Genomic DNA, 12838 nt, shown 5'->3' with positions numbered 1-12838 from the left:
CTTGAATGATGCCGTGAATAGAAAAGTTGCCTTTGCACTAGTGAGAGCTGGACAACTGGAACAGGCAGGCCCTCAATAGATCCCACCAGCCAAACGCAAACCAGTTTGGCAGCAGGACTTCCAGACTGGCAATAATAACAACCACACAACATCTACCCAGAGGAAAGAGCAGCTCCTGGCTCACCAGAAGAAAGAGGAAGGTCCAAGTCTGTCTGTCCTATTTCCAGAGTTTCTCCTATGAGAAATGCTAAAAAGCTGTCAAGACCCTGAATGCACCAAGAGGCTCTATAATGTCATCTCCTTCCCAGCCCTGGGTTTGGTTGCATGTGTTCAAGGTCATCTCTCACAGGATACAAGTACATGACCCTGAATCAGCCCAGGAAAACTGCTACATTGTAAGGGAGAGCTTCACAGGGATCTCTGTGCCTGTTCTCTACTTGACTGCTGCTTCTCAGCTCAGGCCCTTGCCCTCGGGTCCCTGCTCAAGCTACGCTGTTTGACCTTGCTGACCATGACCTTGCATTGCTGACACTGACTTCCTCACTGACTTTGGACCTCATCAGTATGGGCTTGTCTCACGATCACTAGATTGTTGGCTGAACCATGTTACATGGCCAGACCTGTGTTGTTTTCATTCACATGAGGCTCTCTCTCCAATCTGTGTCAGCCTTTTTACCTTGCTGCAAAGTGCTTCTTACAGTTATAAAGCCATCAACGGGTGAAATTTAAGCTGTCCAAATTTGGACCTTAATGTTTCAGACCTATTAAGGACAGAAAATCACCTGCTAAGTAGTGGTGCCTCCTGGATATTCACAATAGGACAGGGAAGAATTCAAGGTGAGCCATGTAGCCAAAAGAAAGGTCACATAGATCAAGGCCATCTTCTGTAGTGCCCTCCCTCCTCTCTTCTCATGAAAACACTTAGATAAAAGGATACCGTGACTATCAATCAGCTTATGCTATCCACCAGATCATCAGATAAGACTACTGACCTGTATGTTTTATGTTGTAAAATCAATAAAAGAAAGAAAAGGAAAAAAAATGAAAAAGAAAAATAGCAGCATAAAAATCCAAGCTGCTCAGCATGCATGGTATTTCTCAGGGTGCTTCTGCTTGTATATTGTCATTGAGTGATACAATATACTTCTCAAAATTTCATCACAGATTAAAATCTAACTGGATACAACGTCCTCAAAAAATACCTTGTCTTGACATTCAGGAATTTCAGAATAGATATTAAAGCAATACTGAACTTGAAATTACAGGTTCAACTTGTTGAAGAGAACTGCTAGGCAGAGATACGGATGAATTAAGTAATCCTGGATATAATGGAAATACGCATTTTTGCATGATGGTGATCACTGACAGTAAGAGATTTATACCAGCAGAGTGCCTACCCTTGACTGGCATGAATAAGCAGTAAACAGAGACTTCATTCTTGGATACTTGGAGCCTTTATGAGCATGCACCAAGGTCTTTGCCCTCCACATCAGAGCAGTTGGGGCTACAACAGCCAACAATCTCAGCCCACATCTTTGACCTAAGTACAACCCAAACTGGATTATACCTCTGCATTTCTGGCAAAGGACCTTTCCATTGTGAGTGGTTTGTATTGTGCCACTAAACCAGGGCCTTATCCAGAAGCCTTTACTCAGGCAAAAATAGCAGAGCTACTTCTGAGAGGAAGGTGTAAGTGCAGACTTCAGCTGCAGGTCCACGATGAGACACTAAAGGGTACAATTTGTCATTTTTTACATTATTAAGAATATTTGTGCAGGATCTATAATTAAAACTAAAAGAGATGTCTCCTCCTTTTGCCAGCAGCTGTGTTACATCAATTAAATGAGTAAATAAGATCTTTCCCCAGAGGGGATATCACATGACTTTCTATTGATTAAGACTGCAGTAGAACGATATTTGCAATCTTATTGTATAATGGAAATAAGGAGGTAGCTGTCATGGCTTCAGAAGACAAATTACTGGTATCTTAGGCAATTCATAGGCCTCTTTCCTTCTTGCTGCTCTTAATTCACAGTTAATACATGTCTTACAAGGCTTAGTTTCTTAAATCAGTCTACTATACTGTATTCAGCTCAAATCTGGGAATAAATGTGTGGCTTTGCATTATGATTGGTATTAAAGTGACCATTCCATCTATCATTACTTCAGAGCCATGCATTATTTAAAAGGGTAAAACAATTTACAAAAAAAGGCACGTGGAATTAAAAATAGTTACCTCCTGGAGCATGCATGTTTATTCCTGGGAAGGATAGGCTTCCCCCACCAGGCATGGCTTCAGAGGTGTTCTACGTATAGGACATTTTTAAGACTCAGCCCAGCTTTGTTTACTTAATTTTCACAAGCAAACAATACAGCTGGAACAAGTTCCCTGCTCTCAAATGTGAAGTGACTACAGTGAGGGATGAGCCTTGAGACCGTGATGAATACCCGACCACCACCCAGCAGACGTTTTGCTTCTCTGTTGAGCTGTAAATCATTATGCCCTTCATGGGAGAACCAGAGGGGAGGACAGAAATGTCCCTTTAGATGACTGAAACACTCTTTGTCAGTTTGAGAAACCTTCAAAACAAGACTATCTTTCCTTACTTCTATTCAAATTTTCGGTCACAGTTAGAGAACTGCAATGCTTTTCAAAATCCCTGACAGCAATATTTAACATTACCAGAATTGTCTTCGCCAAAGTCAAATAAATGGTCTTCAGTGGTTGTGAATTTGTGGGACATACGACAAGATTCCTGAATGGAAGGAATCTGTCTGAACAACAGTGGGAAGTAGGGCCATGATAGATTCAGAGGAAAAGTCATTCTCCTCACAGAACAAAAGCGCACAGATTACCATAATCTATTTACCAGTGCACAGGATTAAAAATTAAATGTCTGCTGCCTGATCTGTTACAGCTAAGATGATTGATTAGAATGTATTCCTCTTCCCATCCGACTTAGGAAGTTTAAAAGTGGCCGGCTTATTTTTTCATCACTCGTAAGAGATGAAATTAATAAGGTATGTGGAAGGAAATGAACAGTATGACAGGAGAACTGTTGTCCAAAAGTAATCTCCCTCAAAATGATAACAAAGACTGGAAAAAAAAATATCCCCTAGTGAAAAATATGGAGGGGGTTAAGACTTCAAGGAAATCAAAGGTATCTGGCTAGGCATGCACATCATTAGCACTAAGGTATTACTGGTATATCTTTCCATTTAGGGAATTTATCTGCTTCTCCTAAAACAGGATTTGTGTTTAAACCTTATATTTCATTCTCCTTTACATTTGCAAAATAAATCTCAGCTGAGTCTTGATGAGTATAAACAATCAATGTGAGCAGCAAAAAAAACAAAACCACAAGTCCCTAAAGGATTAAAACCTGCTCTCAACTTTAAAAGAGACATCTGGCACCTTAAATTAGGGTCTGCAATCATTGCTTTTGTTTGTTTGCTTGTTTTCATAGAAAGGGCAAACCAGTCATTTCAGATTTCAATCTGTTATTTGAAAGTAAGAAACACACATATTTACTTGTGCTTAAAATTCAAAAGAAAAGTAGAAAATATTCCTTACCTTAAAAAGCCTTAAAATATTTGCAACCATAATGGACACGGAACTTGCTGCAGCACCTATCACACCTGATATCTTGTCTGGCTTAGTGAAAATAGGTGGGTCGCCATTAGCACACTTCACGTCTGAACCATCTTTCTCTATCAACGCTTGTACAAATGTCAAGGATTGCTCCAATGCATAAGTGTCCCTGGAACATGTGTCAAGGATCCGGACACCTAAGGTGATATTGGCAAGAAGATCAGGGTCTTTATTAATCTGATCGATTGCGTACAGCATTGCCTCTAGTCTGTGGATCCCTTTTTCCTTCTTGAGCTCCCCACAAGGCACCCCTCTATCCCCTTTTGCATGGACAGGGAACAGTCCTCCCAAGATGATGTCCCCATCCAGTCGGATGGAGTGGGCATATTCCTGGCCATAAATTCTTTGCATCAGGGTGAGAATCCAGCAGAATTTGGCTGTTAACAGGAAGAAACAATGGCAGGAAACTAACCGTTTTCCTTCGTATACCATTTTCTCTGAAGACGTTGTTGCTATCCAGTTTCCAGATTTTCTTCTTGCTAAAGATTGAGGTTGACCATTTGAAACTGCACTTTCTGGAGGCTACCATCAGTGCCCAGTAAGAGATATAGAACCATACGGAGGGTAGAAAAACGATCTCAGCAGAAGTACATAAAATGTGTTGAACTAAAGATGTCCACTGATGTCATCAGTTGATCGGCTTTTCAGAGAGGTGGTTTCCAACTTCTCCTAACTGATTGTAAAGCGCGGGGTAGTATTTCTGATCCTGATGCTACGAGGAGGTCAGTAACTCATGTCCTTCTATTTTGCCCTGCAGCTGAAGTACTTCTGAAAAAAAAAAAGAGTGAAAAATACCATTTAGTTCAGCAGTTTTAAACCTGTCACACAGTGTATTTGCTTTTGCAAAAGAGTTACTTTGCCTAGGTTTTACTTTTGGCGGTATGTAAGAGAGTAATTCTTGGCCTTCTGTGAATTTGAACACCTGGTGCACTGTACTACCAGCCAAGAAATTGATGATTCTAGCAGAGCAAAAGCCAAATCAGGGCAACTACACTTAGCTTGATTTTCGCAGTCTGACCCCTAATTCCTATCTACCTTTGCACTGCGTAGCATCCAAAACCAGATCTGATTTGTAACATGTATTTTCTGTTTTGCTGTATCATTCTGTTCCAGCCCGCAGAAGTGCAATAGCTCCTAACACTTGCACTCGCTGAGAGGCTCCGTGTGTGACAATGGAGTAATCAGGGCTCCTGAATTTAAGTGTGCTCTTCAGCCGCTGCAATACAAGCACGTTCAATTCATTTGGATATTAAATTGATTATTTTTCCAGTGGAATTCACTCTTTTCTGGGTTCACTATATATATAAAATGTCCACCAGATCATTTCAAAAGCTAAATTACATTTTTGAAAAGGTAGCCGGTTTCCTAAGCACACAGAGCACAGTATGTTCTGCTGGGAAAACAGCTGAACATCCAACATTCCTTTTCTGACATTTCACTTGCTCTGAGGTCCAACATTAACAAGATCTCTATTTTCTGCTCGCTTTTGGGCCACAAAAAATAAGAACAACGTTGTGCCCCCACTGACATCTGGAAAAGTCCCACTGATTTTAATGAGGCCAGGAATTCATCATAAATATCTGAATGCCTCTTATAAAAACCTCCAAATGGTCAACTCTCAAGTGAGTGGCATTTATTTATTTTAATATTTAACAAAACTGTACATGTTTGAATAATGTTTTAGATCTCTGAGGAGAGAGAGAGAATTAATTTCACCTAAAATTAGACACGCACGCTCTGGGCAGCCACACCTGAATCCATCTCCCCAGGCACCTATTAGAGGCTCCAGAGAGCAGAGGACATTCTATGGTGCAGTTCACCTGAGCATTCTTTTTTAATAAATAAATGAATAAAAAGACACTCCTTAATTTCTGATGAAATTAGTCACATTGAACTCTGTAGGTATGTACTTGGTCCCAAGCCATATGGCTGGCTCCTACCAAAATATCACCAAATTAGAAGAGAATCGATCCATCCATGCTGTTTCTCAAAGGCCTCTTAATTATTTTTCACAAGTCGTTTATATATTTTGTGGCAACAAAACTCAAAACATGATTCTATAAAGCTTGAAACTGCTCATCTTCTTCAATTTATTTTATGGGTTTTTTTTCCCCAAATGACAATACCAAGCTCACAAAAGCCAAAGAAGAGTTTTAAAACAGTTTGAAGACCTGAGAAAAATATTCACCATGGGAAGCCTTCTGTTTAATGAAAAGGTATCTCACTGTGATCTGGTAACAGAGCAGTGACTTGAAAATGAAACTTTTTTAATTGGTGTGAATAAAATCCCTGCAGTTGGGAACAGCAGAGCACAAGACTTTCAGCGCCTCTTAATATTTAGCTTTGCTTGAGTTTGGCTCAGGGTTGAATCTTAATGAAAGAATGCTGTGCTGTTTCCCGTGATAAGACCATCATTCTCCTTCGGCTCCTTTTGGGCACACAGTTTACAAATCTGCTCAGACGTCAGCCCCATGAGCCAAACTCAGCCTCAGTTACAAATGGAGGAACCTGAGGAACACCACTGGCTTCCCACGGGTTGATCTAGCCTCATGGGATGATGCCGAAGGATGGAGTCCAGCCCAGGCCATAGAGAAAAGATTGCATTAACTATTAACTGGCCACCACTGGCTGAAGGCTTGATTGCCTTATTGGAAAAACACAGCTAAGGGCTCAAAGCAGCAAGTGAAAGATGCAGCTACACCTAAAATAGACACGATTTCCTCTCTGGTTCCATTGTGAACAAGCAGCCCATTAGGCTCCGCGTGTTCCTACAGCCCGTGCAGGGAGCGATCCTCTGAGGCAGTAAAGGATGTCAGCTCCTATTTAACACTGTGTGGAGAGCAAGAAGGCACCACTGCAAACGTGAAAAATATCAGGAAGGGAAAAACGCTGCTTTTTCTATTGCTTAGTCTCAGGTCAATCCCTTACAGCCAAAGAATGCCACAAAATTAAAGCCAACTCTGTATAAACAAACAGTGATTAATTCAACTATTGCAATCCAAATTCCAACAGCACTGGGGAAGCTGAAGTGAACCCCGTACGCTGACTGCAAAACTTTATCTGGAAATGGGTGAAATTTAAATGAATTGACAATAAGCATTTTTCGGCATTACAGTCCACATAAGCTCTAATGGCTGTGCCTCAGCTCACATGTTTCTTTGCTGCAAGCGTCCACAGCTTGTCTATAAAACTGAAATAAAATTTTAAAATGTTCTTTTTAAAAATTTAAGACCTTTTAGTCTATTTTTATGTTACCCACGAAATAAAAGCTTTCATTACACTGCCTAATTTATTCATGCCACGCTGCTTTCCATATATTGATTAACAGCAACTTTTACAGAACGCTGTAAGCCCATGTCGCTAAGCAGGAAGCACGTGAGCTAAATGAATTCCATTTTTATCAATGAATTTCTGTGGGAAAGCAAGGGCTGCTGAGCTATAAAGTCTGAATGAGCTCTTCCTCACGCACTGAGATCTCATTTGAAGTAAAATGCTGTCCTTCTCAGACTGACCATAAAAGTGTGAATTAATGCCAATCTATTCTCAGTTTACCAGGTTCCCCCCTGTAGTAGTCAGTGCTCACTGGAAACATGACCTCTGTGAAGATATTCACACATTCCTCCAACACAGTTCAAGAGTGACCGCACCACGAAGCCTTGCTTCCAGTCACCTTGAAATGCATGCCTCTTTTGGTTTTAATTCATTAAAAATATCTGGCACTATCGGAACATACTGCTATTTTTGAAGTCAGCATTTCAGCACAGACCTCCACTCCTTCTGCTTGAATGTCTATTTATTTTTAAACCTAAGGAGGTGGGGTGCTGCAAGACAGCGGACGCGGAACTTCTGCTCGTCGAGTCTGGCTCTGGCGCTGCTTCCTCGTGTCGGCACTCAGCCCTGCCAGACGTCGGGAGCACACGGATGGGCACAGCCGTACTGTGGCACTGCCGGGACCTCACTGCTCCGGCACAGAGCACCGAGGGGGGCTCCATGCAGAAGGCCTCTGCTTTAGAGATCTAAGCAGCGAGCTGAACGCGATGGATAAGTAATTACATAAATGTGGGCAGGGTCTTCATTTTGCTAACAAACCTCCAGAAAGAGCAACCTTCGGTTAGCACTGAAGTTGGGGCTGAAAATCACAGGAAGGTTTCATATCACCTGGAAATGCTTTTGAGAAATCCCACAACCACAGATGGACGCAGGAGCAAGGGCTATTCCTGCATCACAGGCAGGACAACAGCCCTGCTGAACTTCAGGGGACATTTCTAATTGAGGTTGCCTGCCAGGCACACGTGAACCTTCACTGACAGACCGAGAAATGGTGGGGGGAAACGTCTGTGAAAAATATGTACAGTTTTATTCGAGGACAAAAAATGCATTTGCCATGGCGTTTGATGCATGGCCGGCACTTTCCGAAAATGAAATAAAAGTGATCATCTGTGACTTAGAAAAGGAGGACATTTAGGGAGAAGATCTATTTCTACTTGCTCACGTCCAGCGGATGCCCCTCACTGCACAACCCATCTGGTTTCACTGAATGAAAGCAAAGCCACAGCATCTCCCATTCTGAAGTTCAAGGGAGAAAAATTAATGCAAAAATGTGGTTATTTTGACTTCTTACCACTGATGTTACTTCTGACCTCTCAGATACCATCTGCCTGGCTGCACTCATTGTAGCACCCATTAACGTCGCCTCTTTCTCCTACAGAGCATTCGGCGGTGAACAAACAGCCAGATTTCAGCACGGAGCAGGTAAGGAGTTGCCACCTGCATACAGCACTCTGACACATACAGAAGATTAATGGGGTCTGCTGACAACAGACGGGAATTCAGACAATCTTAGGCCTTGACATCACAGCTCCTAACTTGCAGGAGAATTCCTCACTGATGTAAGCAGTGTTATCTTCCCCAGCCCTTCTGTAGTGACGCGCTGTGCCCTGCCACCACGGGAACCTCTACACAACAAGCAGCACTTTGCCGAGCCGCACTCAGCACCTCGCTTACAGGAGCTGTTTCTTCCCAGCGCATCACGAGGGAAATATCTCCCCTCGCTGTGCTCAGCCGCTTTTCGAGCACCCCAGAGCGCCTGCCTTCACTTTCTTCCCTGCAAAAATACATCTTCCAAACAAGCTCCGCTGCCAGAGCAGCTCTAGTCCTTCTGCCAGGGTGAGACTAAGGGAAGCTTACTATCTTTCAAGAAAAAAACTGCATCAAATATTTCCCTCTGCCCTTGCCTGGTCTCACAGATGAAAAAGCCCCGTCAGTATTCACACCTTTAGAGTTGGCTTCACCTCCGGTCCGCCAAGTGACGATCAAGGAGATTTGCCCAGGCAGCCTGGAACAGCTTTCCCCGCTCTTTTTGTTTTCACTTCCACTTCTCCCAGCCCGCCTTACAGCCCTCAGCCGGCCCCGCCGGGCTCCGGGCGAGCGGCGCCGCGCATCCCCCGGCCACCCCCCGTCCGGGGAACCCCCCGAGCCCCGCACGCCGAGCTCCCCTTGGCCCCGCCGCCCCGCGCCTCGCCGCCCGCAGCCGGGCCGGGACCCGCGGGCACTCCCCGGCTGCGCGGCCCCGGGGGGCGCGGGAAGCACCCGGGGCTGAGGGAGCCGCCCCCGGCATCGCCCATCACCGCCGCGCTTCTCCCTGGAAGGGAGCCCCCTATTGTTCTTCGCTTTACTTCGCCGAGCTGCTTTTCCTCCCCTCCCTTCCCACGCTCATCCCTACCCCAGCCGGCGCCCGGCGCTCAGGGATTCCGGCGCAGCCCCCCGCTTGGCTCCCGCAGCTCCCGGCCGGGCCCGCTCCGTGCCGCCTCACCCCGCGTCGTCCCCCCTGCCCCGGGCTGCTCCCGGCCCCGAGTGCCGCACCTTCCGGAAGCGGTATAGCAGAGGAAAAAAAAAAAAAAACACCACAACGAGCGTCGCCTTTAATTTCCAGCCGTCGGCGATTCCTTCCTCTGCTGCTCAGCCTTCACGCGCCCGCGTTCCCCTCAAAGCAAATCCGACTCTCTCTTAATGAATACTCGGTCCCAGAGGTCAGAAGCCTACAAACTCCTAAATGCCAACGCCGGATTGCGTGCACTTTGGGTCACCGATCGATCCCCATTGCTCGGATAGTGGGGGCTCTGTTACGGGCTTTCCACCGCGTTCCTCGCGCACCTGCGGCGCTTGGCTCCTCGCAGCACGCACCGCGGCTCCGCACGGGGAACCCCGCAGCTCCGTGCCCCCTCCCCTCCTCGGGGTTCCCCCTGCCCACCCCCAGCTCCCAGCCCTCCCGGCGAGGCGGCAGCTGGCGGCGGGCAGGGCTGCCCCGGAGCCCCGCGGTGCCCGCGGGCCGGAGAAGAGCAACGGGGCGGCGGGAGCGGGGGAGCCCCGCGCCGCGGAGCGGTCCGCCCTGAGCTCCGCTGTGCCGGGATCCCGTGCGCTGGGGCTGGAGGGGATACCGGCAATAAAATGATAAATAATTAATTAAAGTCAAAAAAAAAAAAACAACTACACACACAAAAGCCCCCAGGCGGGGAGGATCGCCGTGCCCAGCATCGCTCGCGGAAGGGAAACTTGCGCTATCTGTGGGCTCCTCTCCCCGCGCCACACGAACCGGAGGAGACGCGCACCGCCCGCACACAGATACCTCGCCGGGAAGGAGTTGCATATCCACAGCGCTGCGGAGGTCACTGGAATTAACAGCGGCGCCGATCGGAGGAGCGTGAGGTAATCCCGCGCAGCTCGCACTGCCCCCGGCCTGGGACGGGGACGGGGACGGGGACGGGAGCGCGGTCCGGCGGCGCTGCAGACACTCGCGATCCGCCGAGCCTCGCACTGTCTCCTTCCTCCCTCCTCCTCCCCCTCTCCTTAAAAAAAAAAAAAAAAAACCACAACTTTTTGGGAGCGGCGGCGCAGCCCCGTGACGCTCTCCACCCTCCCGCGCCGCTCGGTTGGGGGCAGCCCCGCGCCGCTCCGGCCGGGCCGGGAGATCCCGCCCCCCGCCCACCGCCGCACGACCCCCGCCCGCAGCGGCGCGTACCACGGGGCGCGCAGGGCAGGGCAGGGCGGGCACGGCACACGGCACGGCTCGGCTCAGCTCAGCTCGGAAGAGCGCTGCCCGGCACGGCTCGGCGCCGCACTTGTAGCTGTTCTCGGTGCTGAAGGCGGCACGGCTCCGGGGGCTTCGGGGCGGGAGCCGTCGGACGCGGCCCCCAGGAGGTCTCCTCACGCCCGCCGAGCCGTGCCCGCCCTCACCGCACCGATGTCACGGGGGAGGTTTTCCTACACTTTTGGTCTCGTCCCCTCGTTCGTCGCCCGGGGGGGGCTTCCCGTCCATTCCCGAGCACCGGGGAGGTTTCGGCCGAGGGACACGGCCGGCGGCGCTGCGCCGCAACAGGTGCGCTCCCCCCGCGCCGCGCTCCCGCCCCGGGCCCGTCCCCGTCCGCACCGGGAGGGGCGCGGCGCTCGCCCGGGGCCGCAGCGGCGGGGCCGCACCCGCCCGGCAGCGCCCGGCGCAGCCTCGGTGAGAAGGTTCCACCTCGAGGGCGCCCGGCGCTACTGCAGCTCGCGCGGCGCGGCCGGGGCTGCCGAGCGAGCGGGGGGCTCCCCGGGCCTCCGGACCCTGAGCCGACCGCTTCCCGCTCCAGCTCCAGGCCAGGCCGAGCGCTTTCCTTACTAATAAGCTGTGCTTTGCTTTGTATTGCTTTGCCCAGAGCTGCCTCGCTTACATGGAACATCGGAGCTGGAAGGAGGAATAATTCCGAGTGTGCTCCCATATATCCAACCAGTGCCGCCACCGTCGTCTTTGTTGGGTGCTACTGCCCAAATTTATGTGCTAAAAGTCTATCCCAGGCCAGCTGCAGTCCAACACTGTCTGACAGTACCTGATGTGTCTTGCAAGCCTGTAACTTCTCCTGTGGAGAAGATTCTTTACTATTGGTCGGTGACACTGGAAATTAGCCAGGCCTTAGACAGAATTTATTAACTCCTGTCTGCATTTGCTTTTTTCTCTAACCCTTCCATGAGAGCAGACTGACAAGCTGTGATTTCAATGACTGCATTGCAGAAATCCATGGGTTAAACCCTGATGTTCAGCCACAAGCAAATCCCACCTTAGAGACTCTCCTTAACCCCATCGGGAAAAGAAACCCCATCTGAGGTGCATACTGCCGGGCAGACTCGTTTCCAGCTCCATTTACACTCTGCAGCTTCAACAAAAGTTCAACAAAAGCAGCAATGTTCTGCTTGAGCCTCTGTCTGCATCTTGCAGCTGGAGATGCAGGCTCAGGACAAAAGACCGGGATAAAGAAACCTCCGATGTGTTTCCAGCCTGAATGAGATCCATTCCCTCTCCCCACCTCTCCCAGCCACATATTTTCTAGAGCACAATTCTGGGGAGGTGGGGACTGTATCTTATTCCATATGCTTACAGCAAGTAGCTTACTGAGTCTCAGGCAGGAGTATGATAAATAAACCCATAACCGAAGAGATGAGTGTTGTGTTTTGACTAAATGCAAGCAGAGAAGATAAATATTTGGGGACAGGCAGGAAGGAAAGAATGAGAAGCTTTGCAAGAAATGGTTATGTTTCCCGAGGATATATGACACAAAAGAGAGGCAATATACATCCATCATTCTTTGAGTAGGATTGCTCTGATTCAAGCCCGATGGCAGCTGATGTCAGATGGTACAGAAGACTTATGTGAGGGCTGGTGACACAGCTGCCTGCGCTACTAACTCAGGTGGAAGAAACCCAGTTCTGGACACCAAGCTACCATAAAGAAGCTCTTTAATGACCTTTACTTGAGTGGGAAGGCCTCGTTCTCAGGGGGAGCATCTTACATGTTAGGTCACAGGCATGGATTAAAGGGAATAGTAAAATGTCAGGGCTGTAGATCTAGTGGGTGGCAACCCTGCCCATGGCACGGGGATGGAGCCAGATGGTCTTTAAGGTTCCTTCCAACCCAAGCCATTCTATGATTCTATGGAGACACGGCCTGCGAAACTTAAGTTTTAATTACTGCGCTGAATAAATGCTTGCTCTAAATATCTCTCCAAAGCCGAGCAAGAGCAAATGCACCAGCCTTTCTCTGTACCTCTACTTCTCCAGCAGAAAAGACGTCATACCCCAGATAGCCAAGCAATGGTTTGGGCTGAGCAGTTTGTGTTGGAGCAGCATCACCCCATAATCACGCTCGCAGATATTAGT

The 12838-nt window shown here is 48.1% G+C and overlaps 1 protein-coding gene across 3 annotated transcripts in view; it reads right to left on the bottom strand.

Moving 5' to 3' along the window:
* Positions 1–10487, bottom strand: part of GRM8 (glutamate metabotropic receptor 8) — a 326341-nt gene extending 315854 nt beyond the window's left edge. For all 3 annotated transcript variants that reach the window (XM_021384769.1, XM_021384768.1, XM_021384770.1), the window contains exons 1-2: positions 10278–10487; positions 3575–4420 (exon numbers count right to left, since the gene is read on the bottom strand). In XM_021384769.1, coding sequence (XP_021240444.1) covers positions 3575–4084 — 510 coding nt within the window. In that variant the 5' untranslated portion in view covers positions 4085–4420; positions 10278–10487. The remainder of the gene's footprint in view (positions 1–3574; positions 4421–10277) is intronic.

This window comes from Numida meleagris, chromosome 1 (assembly GCF_002078875.1).
Source record: "Numida meleagris isolate 19003 breed g44 Domestic line chromosome 1, NumMel1.0, whole genome shotgun sequence".
Classification (NCBI taxonomy): domain Eukaryota; kingdom Metazoa; phylum Chordata; class Aves; order Galliformes; family Numididae; genus Numida; species Numida meleagris.
Note: the sequence above shows the minus strand (reverse complement) of the source record. Positions and strands in the feature narration are given on the sequence as shown.